Consider the following 21,941-nt stretch of genomic DNA (forward strand, 5'->3'; position numbering starts at 1 on the left):
GTGAAGCCATTTATGTATTTATGTACGTGTGTATGTATGTATATATATGTGTGCATGTATATATATGTATACATGTATGTATGTGTATATGTATATATATGTGTATGTATATGTGTATGTATGTATATGTGTGTATGTGTGTATGTGTGTATGTATGTATATGTATGTATATATGTATGTGTATACATACATACATATGTAAATATGTATGTACGTACGTATGCATGTATGTATATTTGTGTGTATGTATGTATATATGTACTGGTGGAGGGGTGGGGCTTAAAGAAGACATCCTCTCCTTGTCAGAAGTCTTAATTTCTCATGTTCCCTGATTTCCCTGAGAATGATTGTTTCAGAACATCTAGGACTGGAGTGTTAGCAGGAGACAGGAGGGAGACTGTCTCAGGAAATAAGGCAGGAGAGGGATATGGGCTTCGCCCAGCACTCCAGTCACATGGTCAGGAACATGGCATTCAAGCTGCCGTGCTGCTTCCCATGAGGAATCACAGACTGCATGTGTGCATGTGTGGAGAGGAGAGGACATTCGTCAGTATTTAGGCATGGTGTACACCTTTCTTTCTCTTTCTTACTCATTTCTGTTGTTTGTTTGTTTGTTTAGGACCTGGTCTCTGGCTTGGAACTCAGCACGTAGGCTAAGCTGACTCTCAGAGAGTCCCAGGGAGCTCTCCGCCTCACCCTGTTTGAAATATGTATTCAAACAGGAATACATGTTTGCACCGAGGTGCCCAGATTTCAGACATGTTTTTGAACATCTCACACTGAATCTCTGTTTTCCCAGCGGCAAACTGTGCTTCAGTGCTGCCTGTGAGAGGGGTCGGGGACACGGAATGGGACACTGCCCGTGGAGAGTCTAGGACATGGAAGATGCGTAGGAAACACAATTTCTTTTTCTGATGTGGGCTTCATGAACGTGTGTACTGCTGCTGGCCCAGGGTAATTCCAAGGTCTGGGTGGGATTCCTGGAGCAAGTTTCCAGGGAACTGCTCTGGTGAGAGTGGCAGAGGAAGAGCCAGAACCCCAAAGGCGAGATGGGACATACCTCAGGAGCATGCCAGAGAACGAGGCCTTGTTTAGGATCTACGTTCAGTGCCCGTGTCTCACTCTTACTAGCCACATGCCCTTAAAAATAATTTCCCAACCTTTGTGTCTGACTTCCCACATCTAGCAAATGGGAGACTGATGGTATCCATCTCACAGAGCTGATAGAAGGGTCAAGCGGGCTAATTTAGCCAAAGCCTCCAAATAGAGTCTGGCTCTTCAAGGCAGGCGGTTGTCTTTAAGCCTACAGCTGTAAGGGACTGGGCTGCTCAGCCTGGTGATTAAACGGCAGGCTCTGTGGAAACCCTGTGTGATACACTCACTGTATTAGTTAATTTTGGGGTCACTGTGACCAAATTACCTCAACTGAAACAATTGAAGGGAGGGAAGATTTTTTTTGGCCTTTGGCTTAGTGAGTTCTGGTCTGGCTGAGCAGGAAGGGCGGGTGGCTCTGTCTATAGCTGAGGCAGAGCACATACCAAGAAGTGGTGAGGATGCTGTGAAACCAGGGCCTGCTCTGTAACCTTTAAAAGCCTGTCTCCCAGGACCTACTTCCACCACCTCCTAAAGATTTTTGCTGCCCTCAAAATAGAAGCTGAGACCGCTTGTTAAGACACGAGCCACTTGAACCATAACACCATCCTGCCCTGTGCTGGCTCTGGGATATTTCTGTGCCTCAGTTTCCCTACCTACAGAAAGTGGAGGTGATCATTATGGTGCACCCCACTTTAGTGGGGGTACAGGCTGAAATGATGCTGCTTATGTGGAACTGAACACAGGACGGTCCCAGGAACTGTGGGATCTCACTGTCCCCTGGCTGGAAGGGGCAACTGGGTCCCTATTTGGGTTTTTTTTTTTTTCTTTTTCCTTTCTTTTTTTTTTTTTTTTTTTTGGAGCTGAGGACCAAACCCAGGGCCTTGCGCTTGCTAGGCAGGTGCTCTACCACTGAGCTAAATCCCCAAGCCCCCCCCCCCCATTTGTTTAAAGAGACATAGACAGTGGAATATTTTCTTTTCTTCTCTCAGGTCTCAGGGCACTTACTCCTAAATCTTAGAAAGGGAGACTGACTTCTGGACCTTCCCCTTGAAGAAGACATCTCTGTACCATTTAGTGCTTGTCTTCAAATCCTTTCCTCCACACTATAAAAGAAGAAAGAAACTTGGGGTTATGTGCCTGAATCCCAGGGCCACAGTTGCCACAGCACTTCTAACTGAAACAGGATAGAGGGACAACACACCCCAGCTTGCTTTGGCATTTTGCACAGGACCGTATAAAAAGCAGATCTCAAGAAGGAAGTGAGGGACCGTGTAAAAAGCAGGCCTCTAAAAGGAAGCAAGCACCCAGGCTTGGGGCCTCCTCTCTTCGCTCCCCTCACCCTCCACGTCTCCTTTAACTGACACTGCAAACTGAACGTGAAGAAGTCTAGTTTCTCTTTGTGACCGAGTTTTGCTACTGCCCAAGGACAAAGGCTAGATTGACACAAGAAGAATGTCCCAGGGGGCAGGTCTCTTTTTGTTTCCTTTCCCCATTCTGTTTCTCTCCTGGAGGGGAAGGAATGATAATTACAGCACTTGTTCTACAAATCCCCCTGTGTAAATATGTTCTTAAGAGCGTAGATTCCGCTCACTAGACAAGAACCTTCTCAGCCCTAACCTTAACTCTCATCTCTGGCAGAGATAACAAGAGAAAGAGTGGGTGGGCATGGGGATGGAAAAGCCACAAAGGAGTGGAACCCATTCTGGCCTCTGGACTCCGTTCAGATGTCCTTGCCGGGTGGCTAGCTAACCCAGTCACAGGTGGGACGCCTCGGGGGTGCGGGGGGCTCTGGAGTGTGACCTCTTCTTATCTGCTTTCAACAATGGACGGACTAGCGCGAGCCTTAGTTTCTCATTTGTGGAATGGAGATATTAATAGTTCTCACTGCGGAGAAATAGATAATATGTGGAGAGTTGTGTGACCGTGGGCCATCCAAGGCAACCCCTGTCGCATTCATCGCTATAACTTATTTATTTTATTATGGCCCAGCACAGGATCTGGCTGAATATTTGGTACAACCTAGATGTTTGCTGGATGATTAAGTTACTAATCAACAAAAGCAGCCACAACCCATAATTCCCCATATATGATACTGTAGTTATCAACTTCTCTCTTTTCTATGGTGCTGGGGCTAAAACCCAGGACCTTTGTCTTCTAGGCATGTTCTCAGTAATCTTCCCAAACTACCATAACCACCCAGGACTACATTCCCGACAGTTAGGAGGAGGGGAAGAATAGAGAACTCAGGGTGAGTTTGGGTTACATGTTATGGCCCTGCCCCAAAAAGTACCAAATAAATAAATCAAGTACACACAATACTCCCCTCATCCCTGTTAGCCCGTTTGTTGCTACACACCCTATACATTTCCAAATTTCTCTTCCCAAGGAGGAATGCAAAGCTTTGGTCCGAAGCAAAGGTCACAAGAGCCACACTCCAGGCTGGGAGTAGGAATGTGAAGGAACCACTATGAGGTGGCCTGCACTGGTCTTAGCGAACCACCAGCTTTTAGAGGACTGGAACCCGAGACAGTTAAGCAAATGGGGAGTAGGAAACTCTTGTAGAAAATTCAACCAGGTTGGCCTGGGATGAAAATAGGGAGGGATGGCGGTGGGGAGTAGACCGTGCTGGTGAGGGAGGATCTGGAACTAGTGTAGGCTTTACAAGAAGCTGCACAGAAAGAAGCTGGGAACGCGGGTACGAAAGGACAAACTCCCCAGCCACCAGCTAGAATTGGTACTAAAGGAAGCACAGTGCTCAAGCAGGAAATTAAATATCAAGGAACTGCTCGTTAAAAGTTCAAAGCACCTGCCCACACTTCAACCGGTGCCCTTCCCTGTCTCTCCAGCAAAACCGAGAATTTAGCCGGCTGAGCCTGGGTTCAGGTCTCATCCCAGCATTCAAACTGGTCAAGGGCTGTAATGAACGGCCGGCTCTGATACACAAGCTTGGGAGGGGGGGAGACCACGGACACTAGAAATCCATACGTGGCGCACCCGTAGTGTAACAACTTGAGACCCCCCCCCCCTTTGCAGAGGTTCTCCAAACTTTGACCCCCTTCTCCAGGGCTAGTACTCGCTCGCAAGCATCCTAATTGGATCCTTGGGAAAAGAAGAGAAAGGCCGGTGTCGGTGGCAGGAGCAGGACGAGGAGGTGGGAAGGGATAGAGGATTGTTTTATTTGTTTCCTGGAACACCCTGTTAAGAATCTCAGCAATTGCAGTCAATACCCGCTCCTTTGGCAAGCAACGCCGCTTCTCCCGGTTCCCAGCTGCACGGGATCTAATTCGCAAACACACCATCTTGCATTCAACACTTAAATGGAAAACAAGCAGCCCGGGAAGGAAGCAAGCGGTCTAACTGCTCGCACGTTTCAAAGGGATTTGTGCTTCCAAGGCCCTCTACCGGTCCGGTACGGTCCGCGAACCGGATTTCTGACTGTAGCCTCTTGCTTGCAGAGCTCAGAGTCAATTAGCCCCAGCAGACGCGATCGGGGTCCGGCCTTAGGCTTTGCCAACATGAAACATCAAGTAAGACCTGGAAAAGCTCATGTTTTAAAAGGAAGATAACTGCTTATTCTTTCCACTGGAAACCTGGTTTTAAAAAAAAAAATTAAGGCCTCTCTTCAAGGTAGCTAAGATTAGAGGGCTCGGTTTCCGTTTTCTGTGTTTCTATGGGCCGAACGCCCAGGCGGGTCAGCGAGTTTCTGTGTGTGGAATGACGAATTCCTCTCGCCTGAGTTCTAAAATGATAACTTAGCTCGCTGCTGCAGCTGCGAACGCCTGGCGCCAATTGGCCCCGCGCGGGGGTGGCGGGAGGAGCGGCGCAGGCCGAGGCCAGGGGGAACTTCGAGAGTGGCCCCTTTAAGAGCTTCACTGACTCAGCTAAGCTCCCCCTCAGGTCGCGTTTTTTATGAATGAAAAACGTCCTTACATTCATTATATAAACAAGCCGGTGCTGATTGGTCAATGGCGCCCAACGCATAAATTATGTAAAACAGACCTCTGAGGGCGTTGAGGGAGGCGGACCGTTAGCCAATGGGCGCCGCAGTTGATGGGGCGGCCCAGCTGGATTTGCCTGAAGACAGGGTAAACAAGAGGTGATGGGCAGCCGCGGGGACGGCCGCGGACCAATGGGAACGTGTGTGCTCTGGGCCGCGGGCCAATGGTGGCGGGCGGAGCCGGTGGGGGCCGGGCCAGTGCTGCAGCGGGTTGCAGGGCGGCGCAGAGTCCGGAGGCCGGCGCGCGGAGCGGTCCTCAGCCCCGATCGCTGCGGCCCAGCCCGCCACCGAGGCGCGCAGGCGGGCGCACGAAGTGGCCGCTCAGGTGCGGGCTGGTTCTGGGTCCTCAGTTGGGCGTGCTTGGGATGACTCCCGGAGCTAGCCGCCCCCTCCCCCCGAGGCCCGGTTCGGTTCGGTTCCTGGGAGGATTCGGGCGGGGGCGGCTAGCGGTTCCGGAGCGAGCGGAGAACGGGTTTCCGCACGTCGCGGAGGAGGCACCCGGGGTGCTGGAGCGGTGCAGGGTGCGGGGCGCAGGCTGCCGAAGCGGGGTGCAAGAATGGGGTGCGGGGCGCGGAGTTGTGGGCCCCCGAGGGCCCTGGGAGGCTCGCGAGAAAAAACGCTCCGCGACTCTTATGTGGGAGAGGGGCGGGCGGCAGTTTCTGGGGTGCTGCTTCAGGACCCCGAGAGTTAAATGACACCGACATGTGCAGGCTGCGGGTGCAGGGTCTGCTTGAACTTCTGCAGGCCTGGCAAGTTGGAGTCTGGGCAGCGGGCCCGCAGCCCCCCACTCCCTTCTCTGAGGGCTTGAGGGTGTTGGGGCCGCATGAGCCACGGCCTGGGGAGGAGAGAACCGGTGCGGAACCGGCCCAGAGTGATGCTGGAGCCTCGTGCATGATTCGGGGTCTGCCTCGCAAAAGGGGTAGTGATTGAGTAGGGGGTGATGAGGGGAGGAGGCGTGTGGGATCGGGAGTAAATTAGAGGCGGCTGGTATCGCCCAGCGCTGCACCTCGTTTTCTGAATGTGGGTGACTTTATGAATGAAGCAGGTTTCTTTCTTGGTCGCTGAGCTCTGAGGCTTTTTTTTTTTCCTCCCTTTTTTGTGAATGAAGCATTGAGCTTCCTAAAACGCTGGGGTGAGGGGCCTGCGTCGGAGGCTAGGCGTGCGTTGGGAGTGGGGGCGGGGGCGCAGCTGAAGGAGTTTTCGTGAATGGAAAGGCTGGGAATTGGGTGGAAGTGTGTCTTGTTTTGTGAATGGGGCCCGACGCGAGGGATCCAGTTACAGCCTCTACCTGCGGTGGCGGCCGCGGCTCGTTCTCCCATTCATAAAACCATGCTCGCTGCGCGCCACGGGGAGGGGCCTCGATTCGGTCGCTGCGCCCAGTTAAAGTTTTCCTGGGGGCACCCGGGATTTGGGGGCTGGGGGGAGCGACTACGACGACACAAAGGAAGTGGTTTAAACTCCAGGATGAATCGAAGCCTCCCCTGCAGGCTTTTAAAAGATACTTTGAACACGTTGTTTCCAGCTCTTGAACTCTAAGAGCTGCTTAGAAGATCCTCGATGCTGCTTTTGGAATCTCTCAGGGCAGTTTCTTTTAACCAATTTTTTCAAAGGATATTTTTTGCGCATCATGAGATTCTAAAAATATTTTACCCTCTGGTTTCCTACACGTTGTTCTCTTAACCCACAACAGACATTTAAGAATTTCTGAGGCCACAGCTTAGGCAGATTTTTTAAAAAATACAATACAGAATTCTTTCATGCTTCTTCACTGTCTACCAAGGTTTCTCAGATTTGGGTACTGGCTGGTGACATTGAAGAGAGGCCTCATTCTGAACGATGTTTGCACTGTGTGGAAGGCAAGCTGGCAGGAGTGTTTTTCTAGGAAGTTGTGAACTCTCTTTCCTTTGACTTTGAAAATATCTGATTACTTGGGCCAAGTGCTGGCTGTGAAGGGTTTTCTTGTATCCTGCTCACTTATGAAAATTTGATATGGTGCTCACTGCGTGAAAAACAAGTCAGATGGAAATGGCTCCCGTGAAAAAGGTTCCCTAGTTTGTGTACTACTTAAAAGAAAATGCCAGTTAGGCCTTTCTATTGTTTAGGACTGAGGCGAATGGATTCTTGTTATGCCCCCATTATTTTGACCTAAGTTTTTAGTTGGAAAATAAAGTGTTTAGAAAGGTGACTCCTAACCTTCTAGCTAATTCCTCCCACATTAGAAAAGTGTCTTCCCTCTTGATTTAATAACTCTCTTCCAAGCCCAGCTCCTGCCAGTGCTTGACTGTTTTTGTTGAAGATTTGAAGTCATTGATAGAACAGAGTTTTCTTTCCATGGTTATTTTTACACTGAAAGGTTTTTATGGTGTTTGCTGTTTTGTCTCCCCCACACCCCCAACCCCTTTTGCCTTTTGGTAAAGATATTTAAATATGTGCAAGTGGGATTGAGTTTCCTTTATCTCGTTTTTATAGATGTTTTATTTTAGAAGTTGACTAGACGGCAGCTAATCTTTGTAGGTTACCATGGAGATGCTATGTCATTTCAGGTATACACACCTGTTTGGACAGACGGTTTGGGTTTAAAAATAAAGACTTGTGTTTGTGAAGAAAGTATACGTTTGGTCAATTTGTTCCTGGAACTGTACTTAGTATTTTTACTGTACACCTCCAGAAAGACCTACAAAATGCTTTGAGAAACACCATGCATATTAGTGTCTTAATTGCCAATAGTTTGGAATGTGTAACACCCAATTTCTCTAGTTCTTGTCACATAAAGTGGCAAATCTTAATTAAAAACTTACCTTAAAAAAACATCAAAACAAAATAAACAAACAAAAAAACAACAACCCTGCAACAGATGTCTTGGAAAGTCACTTTTCAGTGCAAGTAAGTTGAGGGATTTGGTTGGTTGGTTTTGGCTTTTGTGGTAGACAGGCAGGCAATATTAAAGTAAGTGTTTGTGTGTGTGTGTGTGTGTGTGTGTGTGTGTGTGAGAGAGAGAGAGAGAGAGAGAGAGAGAGAGAGAGAGAGAGAGGTTGCTTAGAGACCTCAGAGGTGAGGAGGCTACACAGACAAAAAGGAAAAATTGTATAAAATGACTCCAGCCCACCCCCACCACAGTTTAAATCTCCCAAATCCGTGTTACAGGAGGATCTCTTTACCACCCCCAAGGAACTACTCCATGCTGAAGCCTTTCAAAGTGACATCAGAGACTTTGGAAGCACCATGGATGGCTTTTGTGATCAGCAAGTCCCTTTTATGGTCCCAGGGGTGAGTTGGCTTCCCTGTTGTTTTGTCCTTGACCCCTGTGGTGTGGGTCTTCCGACCTGGAGAAGCGGGTGAACCTTCTCTGCGCCTCTTTCCTGCATTCGAATCTCCGTTTTTCTGGCCTCTTTCAGAAATCTCGGTCAGAGGACTGTCGAGGGCGACCTGTGATTGACAGAAAGAGGAAGTTTGTGGACACAGATCTGGCTCACGATTCTGAAGGTAGTGGCTGGCGCTTTCCCCGTGCGCTGTGGCTTCCTCAGATCACACAGATCACTGATGTGCAGACTGCTGGAGAAGCACAAGAGATGGCCCCATTTTGAGTCTTTTTGTTTGTTTGTTTGTTTGTTTACAGAGTTGTTTCAGGATCTCAGCCAACTTCAAGAAGCTTGGTTAGCTGAAGGCAAGTTTCCTGACTGTCCCGTTTTCCTGTGTAAAACATTTTACTGTACCTTAGCAAAAGGCAGAGATCTAAAACAGAACTCTCTTTCCAGCTCAAGTTCCCGACGATGAGCAGTTTGTCCCAGATTTTCAGTCTGATAACTGTAAGTACCTCTGTGTTGGTGACACATTTGTTCTGAAATTGTTTGGTCTTGGATTATTTCCATCCGCAGTGTGTTCATTCTTCAGCGATAGCCAGAAGACTTGGACAGTGATGTGCATGCATTTTAATAATTCAGGGTTAGTCCTGAAGACGTGTCTCATGTTTTTATTGATAAGAGTTTCTGGCTCTGTTGAATGCGGGACTCAACGTAATTTCAGTAAAGCTTGTATTTACCTTAACAGCTTGAACTCCAGATTTTAAGTTAGGATACTAGCTTAGAGTCTGTGTCAAATAACTGCTTGTTTTAGATTTGTCGGGTGGGACACACACACACACACACACTCTCTCTCTCTCTCTCTCTCTCTCACTCACTCACTCACTACTGTGTGGGTTGTAGGTTCTTACAGAGCCCAGAAGAGGGCGCAGGTCCCCAGGAACTAGAGTTACAGGTGATGATGAGTGGCCTTTTGTGGGTGCTGTGAACCAGACTCAGGTCCTCTGGAACCAGAGAAGCAAGTTCTCTCCACCCCTGAGCCATCATTCCAGCTAGCTCCCAGTGCCTACAAATCAACATTTGTTTTCAAATCCTTTTTTTTTGTTTTGTTTTTAAATGAAGTCTTTGGGCTCAGGATACAGCTCAGTGGTGTAGAACCTGCCTAGCATGGACAGTGGATGTTCCAAGCTCAGCCCACTAGCACTGCAGAAGAAGGGTTATTTATAAAGTAAGGCAAAGCCAGTGATGAATCTGACATTTTTTTTTCCTTTGAACGGTACAGCACGGCATTTCCTGGAGAATTCCTGTTGGTTGTGGCCCCACCTAACATGTTGGTTTTCTTTCTTCTAAGCTAGTAAAGGGCGGGCCTAGAATGACTTGATTTTTCTCTTGTTTCTCGTGTGGTGGTTGGACCCTTGCTGTTGAGTAAAGCCTTTTTCTGAATTGTCATTGGGTGCCCGTTCCTTAAGATAATTGCAGTGAGGAGTCTCACAAACTGCTTGGGAGGCTGGCAGGGCGTAGTTAGCTTTGTCCTGCTTGCCCTCCTCTTTCTGGGCTGTCCTTACCACATTCGGGGGCTTTATGGACCAGGCACAGCTACCAAGGACAAAGCTGGCTGATGAAATTGGAGCAGCACAGAGCTGCTCTAGAGAGCATTAGTCACTGGCGAATGAGCAGGTTTAAGAGCGGTCTGGAGAACGCTGCCTCTCTTGAGAGTTGCATCATAGAGAAATTCATGTCTCTTAGTCATAGTTTATAATAGCAGGCACCTGAGCCAGGCTGGGGTTTCATTTCTCATTTTGCACCGACGGATCCTTCTCAGCTCTCTGGGGTGTCTGTGTGCAGAAAAATGTCACGGGGAGAGAGGGAGTATCTGGGTCTGTTTAAAAGTGGGGTATTCTAAATCTATTAGCTGAAGGAACAGAGGTTCTGTAATGACAGCCCTCGAGTTCAAGGCAGAGTGAAGCATTGAAACTTGGAGAAAAAAAAAAAAAAGAACGGAAAAGGCTGCAACCATGGATGAATGGCTACCTTAACATGCTGTGGAGATTGTCTGTGCAAAGGGAAATGCTTGTTACGGCTCTTTCATTGCTTTGAAGTGATTGGCTGGCCTTTGAGAGGCTGAATATCGATAACCCGTGTGGTCCGGGTGGGGTGGGGGTGGGGTGGGGGTGTGTTTGGATGATGTCGGAATCTGAACTCACACTTGTTCCCCTCGTCTTGGCAGTTTGGCTCTGCTTTTTCGGCTCTTACCAGAGCAGCCTGCCTGGGAGGTGGCTTTCAAGGCAGAGGTTCTTTGAAATGCTTTTATTACACTGTTTGTTTCTCTGGCCCACAAGAGTTAAAAGGGGAGGTGAGACAGCTGGGCTTAGATTGATTGCACGCTTTGCCCGTTCTTCAAGGAGGGGGACGTCAGGGAGCAGAGTTTCCATCTGCAGAGATTCCTATCTGCGGGGCTAGGCGAGCGCAAAGAAATCAATACATGTGTCTTGGTGCTCTAGAAAGAAGTCCTGCTCAGTAGTTAGAAGGTGCTAGGTTCTGAGATTAAAATACCGTACCTTAAGTGCAGGTGCTTTGGGACCTCTCCTGCCTACTAAATATGATAGGTTTGTTTGTTTTATTTAGTTGCTTTTTTGTTTTTTTTACTTTTGTTTTGCTTTTTGTTGTGACTGCTTAAGGTTGAACTTGTCTTATTTTAAGGATAAAATGGATGGTTGAGGAGCCTTAAAAGGCCTCTTCAGTAATTCTCTCCCCTGACTCTTCTTGAGGTAGAGTTTGGGAAGGGTAGGGTCAGATAGTCTCTAGGCTTGAGGCAGGAGACCCCAGGATGGCCTGGCTAGCCTGGAGCTCTTCACTCAGGCTGTTGTGTTTGGTTATAATTGAGGTTCTGACTACTACAGGAATCCTGGAAGGAGCTGGTAGAGCCCACAGGTGTCAGTCCACACACCTCACTTCCCTGTGAGCACTTCTCCATGTTCTTGTGTGGAGGACCAGCCCTCCCGGCTATCTTCTGGGAAAGCCATGTTGGGGGGTGGAGTTTATATTAACGCTTCCAGACTTGGATAACATGCCTATAGACATTTGCCTGTAAATGTGATTTAAAATAGATCCGTTGTAAGTTTACAGAACCGCCCAGCTTGCCTCTAGCCATGTCGAATTTACCTGTCTCATGAGTACACACTCAGTAATGGATGCCTTGCCTTATATTTTATTTATTTGTTTGCTCAGCGTGTGCGTGTGTGGCGCCCGTGTGGCAAGCTTTCTTATGGTGGTTAGAGGATAGTTTGTGGGGGTTGGTTCTTTCCTTGCATCCTGTGTGTGTCATCAGGCTTGGCGACACGCACTTCTATCCTCTGAGCCATCTTGCTAGCTCCTTGTTGGAAATTTTAAAAATTAAAGTGCATCCTCTTGCACTCAGTTCCTCCCTCGTGATAGGGAGACCCCCACACACTCCATAAAATCACTTTGTTGCTACTTCGTAACTATAATTTTTCTACTGTCTTGAATTGTGATGTAATATCTGATATGCAGGCTATGTGGTTTGTGACCCCCCCCCCAAAGGGGTTGTGATCCCCAGGTTGAGAACTGCAGCTCTAGAGCCTAGGAGCTCTGTCAGTGTCCCCTGCCCCACAATAATCCATTGTTCATAGGATGTGACTTGAAGATCCAAGATTGAGCCAGGAATCCCTAGAAGGGATAGTTTGAAAATACCGACGTATAGTTTGGGTGAAAATGGAAGAATTCAGTGAGACAAACAGTAAAGGTTTTTTCAATAATGATCAAGTCCTTCAGGAAAAGGCTGTTGTCCTGTTTAGTTTGAGGTCGAGGAGGTGGGTTTCAGGGAAGGGCTGGGGAAGCCACTGGCCATTCTGCCCACATGCAGAAGGCGCCTGCATAGATGCGCATGTAAAGGTTTTCCATTTAGTTCTTTAAGTGTGCTTTAGTATATGGAAAGGTGTAAAACGGTGTGTGTGTGTGTGGGTGTGTGTGTGTGTGTAAAATAGTATATCACAGACCACATGTTATGCACCCCATGAGCTCTGCAGTCTCTGTAGACATCTATCTCCACCCGTTTCCTATGTATTTTCACAGAATTCAGTCAAACCCACAGATAGGACTGATGTCCGAGAGTAAGTACTCTGGTACTGTGCCGTGGAGATGAGGAAGCTGTCGTTTCTCTGAGCTGACTTCCTGGGTACTTCCTTATTTTTTTTTTTTTTAATGAAGGTTTTGTTTCAAGTCTGATTTTTTTTTTTTAATTTTATTTTAACATCTCATTTGTTTCCATGGTGGCCTTGTAGTAAGTACCAGCATCTCGAGTAACCGAAATAGTTTATGCTAAGGAAAGGGAGTGTTAAATCACATTGTAGAGTCATAGCTCTGCACCGAATTCACAAACTTTGTATTAAAATTCAGATGACCCCATTTTCCCCTTGAATTAAAAAAGTGGGGGAGGGGTATGACTTTGGAAGTAGAGTAATTTCTCTGAGGACCAGCTAATTAACTGTTAAAAATCAGCTTTTCCTGAGTGCGGTGCCATGGAAGACTGGGCACTAGGGTTAACATTTATGTTAGCCCTGGGTCCTCAGCCACAGATAGGACAGTGACCTGGGGCCCTTACCACTGTGGTCAAGCCACAGCCTGTTGGGAGGGGGTGCTGGTGGCAGCTCTTGCTGTGGCTGAGGCCACTCGGAGCTAAAAGGAAGGCGTCCTGTATGTGTTCTTAGAGGAGAAGAAAGGAAGTGTGGGTGTCCTAGGAAGAGGCCGCCTGGCAGAGTCAAGACTGTTTCTTAGGAGGCCGGGGTACTGAAGCGGGGAGCGGGAGGGGGCGAGAAAGCTGATGGAGAAGTGTAAGGGAAAGCATAAAACACGGAGGAATGATGACTGACCCCCAGGCCCGCCAGGTGTAGGTGACTCTCAGAGAATTTACCAGCCAGCCCTTGCTGCCAACAGGGCCCTAAAAGCTCGGCGGTCGTTCCTAGCATCAGGAGAACTGTTAGTGACCTAAGACCATTGATCTAACCATATGGTATTTAAAACAATGGTTTTTCTCTTACTCTTCTGTGTCCAGTAGAGCCCGGAAGCCTTTGTGGTTCTTTGTATTTGGTGAAGGGGGGGATTAATCTGCCTGACAGGCCGGTCAGCCCTGTAGGTGCCAGGAGTAACTGAAATCCTGGCATCCATCAAGTCAGCATTTAGCCCCCGTTGCCCAGCATCCTTCTGCTTTACAAGATGAAGGTGCAGGGACTATAAAAGCCGAGAGAGGTAGGTCTCGAGCTCACTGCTGCTCCTGGCTCAGACCGTCATTACTGCGTCACAGGCCTGAGTAAAGAGCATCCCTCAGGGTGAGGTGGGTTTGGGTGTGTGAGAGACCGTTCCTCTTGCATTGCTTGAGTTTTGACGGCAGTGGAGAAGCAGCCTCCGGCTGACGTCCCCCTCTTGGGCATGGGCTGCCCTTGAGCAGCATGGGCCCCATCTGTGCCCTGGCACTCGCTGCTTCTCCATTTGGAATCCAGGGAGCTCTGAGTCTCGTCATGTTGCGGCTCCTGGTTCTTGGATGGGTGCCAGGCTCGCTGAGACCATTACCGGATTAGGTTGCTTTTTAAAAAATTCATTTTGCGAACCCTCAATCAAGCTCATTTAACAGAGGCTTTGGTCGTCAGTTCCTACGTTGTCCCTTCTCCAGGCTTCTTTCAAGAGAATGGCAAATGCTAGAGCCCTTGGTGTGGGCACAGCCTGTGTGTGTGCTCGCACGCCATAACTCTAAGTCCATTAGGAATCAGGTACATAACGTGAGAGTGGCTTTACCTGGAGAAAACACCCCCCCCCCCAAAGGCCCTACCCACCAAAATAACGGTTGCTCTTCCTGCTTAGAAAGAGGATGTTAGAGGATTGATTGCTGCACAGGGGAGAGAATCTCTAGCTAGGCAAAGATCTAGACCAGGAGTCAGACTCCTCCCATACAGGCCAGGCGTGGTTTGTAAATTTGATATCCAGAAAGATCTCAAGAGAAGTTGGGACAGGCAGTGAAAAGCAGTAAACATAAGACGTTTGAAAATACATGTGCTCCGAAGAAAACAGTCTACAAGATCAAAATTATCTTATTCGAATTTCCTGAAGAACCGTTCGTTTCCCTGAAATCAAGTTTGGTTGTCAGACAGGTTCCATCCACTCACCCTCGGGGTAACTGCTGAGTGTTGGGGGGTTGAGGGGGGGCTAAGACACCAAACCAGTTTTTAAGCCTTGTACCCTGTGAAGTCTGGAGAGATTTTATCTTTCCAGTCCAGATCTGCACATTCTTCCCTTTCGCTGCCTGGACATCCAGGAGGGTACGCTAAAAGCTTCAGGGGCACTCAGAAGCCAAGAAATTGTTGAAATTCCTAGTGTCTCCCAAGCCTGCCCTGGGGAAGAAGCCATGGGCTCTCAGTGTTGGCTAAAGGGGGAAAGAAGTCTTGGTAAGGCCAGCTCTCAGACACAGATAGAGCTGCCCCTTAATCTAAACCAGTTTTCCAGGGCAGTAGACACAGGGATTCTCCCTAGGAAGCTACAGTGTTTCTAACCGGCAGTTCAGTAGACTGTTTATTTCTTTGCTCTTGTGCCTGAGGGCACTCCCCTGCGCCTCTTCTCTCAGAGATTTGCCCAACCTTGCAGATTGCAACAATAATCCTAGCCATTTGGATCCAGGGAAGGGTGCAGACCTAGCCAGCGCCCCCTACTGCGTCTGAATTTCTTACATAAATACTGCATACTGGGCAAGCAAGCTTCTCCAGGGCCACAGCTGAGCCCCGGGCACTAGTAGTAGGTCTGTCCCAGTTAGCTGGGCTGCAGACTGACTCCCCCTCTTGCCTGAATGGAGCATTCCAAATTGGTTGTGAATGGAGGGCGGGGCCCACTGGCAGACTTTTTCAATGAATAACCAGACCCCATTGTGCAGTCTGTGGAAAAACAACCAACTCCAACAAGGCTGTGACTGTTAGAAATCTGCGTGTGATTGGCAGCTTGGAGAGCCTCCAGAATTAGTTTCCTTTGGCTTCCTAACTGCTCCCTGCTCTCCAAACCTGAGCTTAATGGGGTATGAGTTTTCTTTTAAGGGCTGTCTTTTAACTCTCTCCCTACCAGGCTGATGACCTGGGCTGAGAGGACTGGTTATGGTGGATCCCTGAGGCCCTGAGTCGTCCTCCTTCCTTCCCATGCCATTTTCAAATGTAGTAGTCTGAAGGCAGCGGAGGTAGCATCAAGGGCAGGTTAGCATCTCCAGAGAGACTTGAGGATTTCATCTTTTTATTTCTTCTGGTGCTGTTACTTTAGCTGTGTAGTCTGGTCCCCCATCCCCCTCCACTCCACCCTAAAATGGCCACCAGGTCTTCCAGACTCAACCTTTTATTCCTTTAGGTAGGTGTTGGCAAGCCACAAGCTAAGCTATCTGGCTAAGTCTTTCCCAGGAGCCAATAAAAATGTACTTCTTTCTACTCCGTGGTCTCCCTTTCATTCTTGTCTGTGCTCAGAAAGTATTACTTTAAAATGTTGATTCCCAAACTTCAGCACCTGGCTACAGGCTACCCTCACCATGGCTCCCCCCATTTCCTAAACACCGAGGAAAAGGAATGGCCTCCCCAGATGAAGACCCAGGAAGTAAGTACCAGAAAGAACTCAACCTCGAAACAACTCCAAAGCCAGAGGAACCTCCTCGTGCAGGAAGTGCTCAGGGCTTTAGGAGGACCCAGCTCAATGCTGTGCTGCACCCTTAAATATCCTCCAGCATCTTGGCTAACAGCCAGCTCCCAGGACACCCTCACAGAGCAGGCTTATCGTAGAGCACACAGTCAAAGGGGAAAAAACCTAACTAGTAGTGACCAGTGTGGTTTCCTCAGGATTTTAAAGTGTTCATCTGAGCCTTTGCCTTTTTGTCCTCAAAACCAAAATAAAGTTCTTTGAGTTTTGTTAGAGGGCTCTTTACCCCAGGTACTTGCCTGGTTGTTGGCCCTGCAAGGCATCTCCTTTCTCCTAGGAGAGCAGACCTGGGCAGTTGTTGATAGACTGACAGAGTTGAAACCTTTCTGAAGGTTACTCCCTGCAGGCTGAGGCTGCTATGGCCGATGAGCGATTCCAAGAGGATATGTACATACATACATACATACATACATACACACACACACACATACACACATATATGTATTAATTGTACATTATAGATAACAGTATATAAAGATATATATATATAAATGAGAGAGAGAGTGTGTGTGTGTGTGTGTGTGTGTGTGTGTGTGTGTGTGTGTGTGTGTGTAAAGAAAGGATGGGTCTCTGGTATTGAAGACCAGATTCTTGAGCCGGCCCAAATTTCCTAATCTGAATCTTTTTTTTTTTTTTTTTTTTTTTTTGGTTCTTTTTTTCGGAGCTGGGGACCGAACCCAGGGCCTTGCGCTTCCTAGGTAAGCGCTCTACCACTGAGCTAAATCCCCAGCCCCCTAATCTGAATCTTAATGGAAGGCAGTTAAGTGGCAATAATGACCCTGGGTTACCTGGAGGTCCTGACATTTTCCCATTGTCCTCAGGCTCTTGTTATCCCTTTCCTCCCTCACCAGCCTCAGAACCTTAGTTCTTTAGAGATGTTGAGAAAACAGTGCAGGTTAGGGGGGGGCGGGTGTTGGTTAACTTGTCCTTTATTTCTATGAATATTAATCTCAGTCCCTGCTTCCCATTTTCCATTCCTGTTCCAACTGGAATTTCCTTCATGCCTCCCACAGCAGAGGAATACTGTAGTGTTTCTAGATTTGTTCTGCAGCCACAGAGCACAGACCTTACTCTGCGTGGTCAGTGGTACCTGGTCAAGCCCTTGGAACACAAGCCAGATTCTCCATTCCTTTCTCTCCCGCCCCTCCTTCCAGTGCGGCCTCCTCACAGAGGAAGTAACTACGTGCTCCCAAAATCTGTCCCAGTGATGACCTTAGGAAAAGAAGAATTCGATCCATTTGTTATTTTCTGTTTCCTCTTCTGGATGCATGTAGGGAGGTGTTCCTTGGTGGTTTAGAGTGAGCAGATGGTCTCTGTCTCTCAGGACATCTTCATGTGCTGGGAAAGCAGGTCTAGCATAGGTGTCTGGATGTCCTGCCGGTGGGAATTGAGAGCGCCCATTGACCCAAAGGAGACCACTTTCCTAAAGGCGAATTTTAAATACAAAGTCGAAGACGGAAGAGTTTACACAGGCCTTAGTTAATGCATTTCAAACACTTTCAGTTTCTTTTTGTTGTTGTTGTTTTTGTTTTTTGGGTTTGTTGACACAGGGTCTCTCTGCGTAGCCTAATTTTAATATTTCTTGTTTGTTACTTAGTATATATGAGTACACCAGAAGAGTGCATCGGATCTCATTACAGATGGTTGTGAGCCACCATGTTGTTGCTGAGAATTGAACTCAGGACCCCTGGAAGAGCAGTCAGTGCTCTTAACCGCTGAGCCATCTCTCCAGCCCTAATTTTAATATCTCTGGCCTTTCACTTTGTGTCAGTTTAGATGAGAACTATATAAGATGAGAGAAAAGTATTAAGACAGTAAAGCTTAAGGTTCAAGCTAAAGGTTCAGTTTGCTTCCCCAACTCCGCCAACATACTACGCTATGCCTTGGCCCTGCTGGGGCCACTCCGCTGTGAACACTTCATAGCCAAGCTGGCTGAGGTCAGTACAGCCTCACCGTTGTCTCGTCAGCCACACCAGTGCCTGGAGTACAGAGGGAAGCTCTTTAGGCCTCTTTTTCTGTTGTATCTCATACCGGTAGAGTTTGAATATAAAAATTCTTGGCATAGTTGTTGAAGGAAAGTAATAATGTGACGACCACTCAGGTCCTTGGATGATGAAATTCAAGTCATACCGATGTTCTACCAATGCTCTAACTGGGCACCAGTGCTGTGCCTTAGGTCCAGGTGCCATAGGACAAGAAGCTTTTCTCGTCTTTCCTTCACTATGAAAGTGCTTTGGGGGGTTTTGTGGCCGATATGTTTAGTAGGTAATACTTATCTGCACAAAGTATTTCTTAAAGGGGTGTGTGTGTGTGTGTGTGTGTGTGTGTGTGTGTGTGTGTGTGTGTGTGTGTGTTTGTGTTGAGGCCGAGAGAAGGCAAGGGGATCCCTGGAGGCTGAAGGACCAGGAGGTTGTGAACTCCCTGACTTAGATGCTGGGTACCACAGTCAGGTTCTCTGGAAGAACATCAAGATCTCGTAACCACTGAGCCTTTTCTCCAGCCTACAGAGTAAGAGCCTGGTGTCTACCCCATGTGTGATCCCTACATCAATCCAAGTATCCCAAGTATTCCTGTATCCTGGTCCCCTTTTCTTCCTTCAAGTGTGACTTTCAGATAGGAGGTCCCTGGATTCCCACTTTTAGACGGCTAGAGCACGAGTTCTGCATCGCAGGTGTAAACACATCCTTTGAAGAGAAGGAACCTCACGGGTCCATGCTATCTAACAGCGAGAGCGATGCTGAACTGTGCTGATAAAGAAGAGAATCTGAAACTAGTTCATCTGGTCCGGCTGGGGCAGCTGTAGCCTTTGTCATTCAGTTCCGCCCTTATTTGATAACGGGCGTTCTGCTTGGACTTAATAAACGATACAGTTTGATATTAAGGGACAGAGGCAGCTGTTCGGTGTTGACCGGTATGGTCTGTTGCGTCAAGAGGTGCCTGATTTGGTACCTGTGCCCAAGGTGGGCTCCTCTCACTTCTGAGACCAACCGTGAGGAAGAGAAGAGAGGAAACATTCATTAATGTGGCGGGCTGTCTTTGAAACTCTCTGTTGTTGTTAGTACTGATAGAGTCAAAGAGGACAAAGCCAGTGTTTGCAGATCCGTAGCAACGTCTAGGAGATGGCCACAGACAGGACTGGCCAGTCTTTCTACCAGGGCTACTGTACCTATTGAACCAGTCTGACACGTGCTGAGTCCTGGGTCACTGAGCTACAGCTTAGCCCGTAGTCCAAGCCTTTCTGCCCCATCAAATGGAGTCTCTCCAGGCTGATCTGGAACTAGTGAGCTCATGTGTCTCAACCTCCTTTGCAGTGGGGCCACAAGTGTGTGCCACCTTACCCTTCCTCCCCTTTGAAGACTTGCTTTGAACAAAGGTCTAGAGTAGGCCAGTCTGTGCTTCCTTATACGTGGCTCCTTGACTCCAGCTCTTCCCTGAGCCCTCCTCATCCTTTGGGTGGATTGTCCCGTCTCCTGCAGGAGATGAGGTAGCCAGCTTTGAGGACCATTGTTGCTGTTCCTAACCGTGCTTTTCCTCCAAGCTCTTCAGAGTATGGGAGGCACTGCATTCTTGGCCGAATTTCTTGCTCTCTCTTGAGGGGAATAAAGGGGTGTGGGAAGCCTGGAGGCCGGAGCCACATTTTCCCTGGTCATCCTGCATGGTTCTATCCCTTCTACTGGGTTGTACATCATACAGTGGCTTCCTAAGCTTGACTGTCACGGGCAGCATTTAGTTTCTACCTTCTGAGTTGATTTAGTTATAGAATGTCAAGTGCTCTAGCCAACTGCTACCATGGCTGGAGATGGGGGAGGGGAAGGAGAATTTCCTGCTAGATGTTAAATTGTTGAGCCAAGCCTACTAGAAACAAACCTCTAAGCGCTCACACTCGCTCACACTCTCTCTCACACTCGCTCACTCTCTCTCTCTCTCTCTCACACACACACACACACACACACACACACACACACACCCCGTTTCTACGTAGTCACGAGCTATAATAAACATTAAAGTTCCTGGAGGGTACCAGTTCCCATCTAACGCCCCTTGTCGTGCCAGTGTCCCTGCTCAGAAAGAAACGCACATTGCCATGTGACTGTAAAGCCTCCGTTCTTATCTCTTCCTGCTTTGATCATAGCCAAAAAGTTGTTCTGGGAGTCGGACGCCAGCTCCAACTCACAGCACCCCAGTTTCCATGTGCCTCTGCATCTTCACACCAGACATCTACCTCAGGAGGCAGTAAGAGCACAAAATAGTGTATCATGATGTCCATAAAATCAAAGTTAGAAGCACTCTCCCCAGCCCATGCACATCCCACGGCCTCTTGTCACTGAAGCTTAACTCCATACCCACCCATTCAGCACGTCCTGTGAGCCCAATACATCATCACACATGTTACAGCTTAGAGCCACTGTGTCGTTGCCTGGAGTCTCTGGCCTAAATCTAAGGTCATCAGATAAGCAGACAATGAAAGGAAGGTTTATGAAGCATGGCGTCCTGCTCTGAACCTACCTCTGGTATGGGTTGACTGTTAAGCCAGGTGGAAGAAGCTCCTAATTCCTGTGTCTCGGGAGAGAGCCCCTACCCCAGGCAACCTCAAGGGACTGTCAGACTGTTCTGCTGACTCAGTAGGGCTGGCTCAGCTCTTTAATCAGCTCATTTTTTTCTTCTTCAAAGTTCCAACTCGTGCATTTGGAAACATCACGTGTTCGTTTTCAGAACGTTAAAGCAGCCTCGCATTGTCCCAACACTTGGTGTGTTTCCACCATCCCACTTACAATGAGTGACTTCTGCCCCGCTCACACATTTCCCCCAAATCCTTCAAGGTACCTAGTATTTTTAGATGAGCGCACCAAGATTCCTGGGCTTTCCCCAAAGGCCCTGGCTCTTAACTTTCCAAAAATTTGTTATAGCCCCATATGGTCTTATGAACAGAGACTCACTCGTTTCCTCCTGTAGCAGGGTCTGGCTCTAGTGGCTTGAGTATTTCCCTCTGGCTGACCTCCTAAGTCTTCGGTGGATCCAGTTCCCGTGCCCGTGTAGCCTTGGCTCTCTTTGTTGCCTTTTCCATAGCCCATGCTTTTACAGTCAAAGCCTTCCTTCAGATGATTTTTAATTACCTGGTTTCTAGGTCTGAAACCTGACATTTTTGGTCTTCCATTGTTTTGTTTTGTTCCAAGATAGGGTTTCTCTGTGTGGTCCTAGCTGTCCAGGAACTTGCTCTGTAGACCAGGCTGGCCTCTCCCCGATCCCCATCCCCAATGCTGGGATAAAGACGTGTACCTCCACCCACCCTGCAAACTCACATTTGTTTTCTATCTGTACACTGATTCCTGAAGCTGCTTCTGCTGACTGCAGTGTTTCCTCTGCAGCGGAGAAATCTCAAAGTCAATCAAATGTTCCAGGAACTAGCTCTATTGGTTCCTGGTTTGGCTGTTCTGTTACTCATTGTCCGGAGGGTACATACATATCACAGGGCCTTCTCTAGTTGGTCATTGATGAACTCTGCTTCCTTGTGATTTCTCCTACTGCATGAAGTCCTGAACCATAGCAGGAGGTTACAGCGAGTCCTTGTTGAGATGACGGACAGGACAAATAGCCCGCCTAGCCATGGTGGCAGTCACCTGTCATCTCAGCATTGAGGAGGCAGATGCAGGAGGATCATAGAAAATTTGAGGCCAGACCCAGCCATATTATAGTTAGAGGCCAACCGAGACTACATAGTGAGACTTATTTCAAGGAGAGTGAAAAGGGGAGCTTCAAAGACGGAGAGAGAAACATACATACAATATGAATATGCAGACATAATCAACAAAAAAACCTCC

General features: G+C 48.1%; 1 protein-coding gene across 2 annotated transcripts in view; it reads left to right on the forward strand.

Annotated features, from left to right (window-relative positions):
* Positions 1 to 5,265: 5,265 nt before the first annotated feature.
* The window catches only part of Etv5 (ETS variant transcription factor 5), a 57,588-nt gene continuing 40,912 nt past the window's right edge, over positions 5,266 to 21,941 (forward strand). The window contains exons 1-5 of one of the 2 annotated variants that reach the window (XM_039088288.2): positions 5,266 to 5,417; positions 8,237 to 8,359; positions 8,488 to 8,575; positions 8,709 to 8,756; positions 8,848 to 8,898. In XM_039088288.2, the coding sequence (XP_038944216.1) occupies positions 8,315 to 8,359; positions 8,488 to 8,575; positions 8,709 to 8,756; positions 8,848 to 8,898 (232 nt within the window). In that variant the 5' untranslated portion in view covers positions 5,266 to 5,417; positions 8,237 to 8,314. The remainder of the gene's footprint in view (positions 5,418 to 8,236; positions 8,360 to 8,487; positions 8,576 to 8,708; positions 8,757 to 8,847; positions 8,899 to 21,941) is intronic. The other variant, NM_001107082.1, reaches the window with a different exon arrangement.

The sequence above is a fragment of the Rattus norvegicus genome, chromosome 11 (assembly GCF_036323735.1).
Source record: "Rattus norvegicus strain BN/NHsdMcwi chromosome 11, GRCr8, whole genome shotgun sequence".
Classification (NCBI taxonomy): Eukaryota; Metazoa; Chordata; class Mammalia; order Rodentia; family Muridae; genus Rattus; species Rattus norvegicus.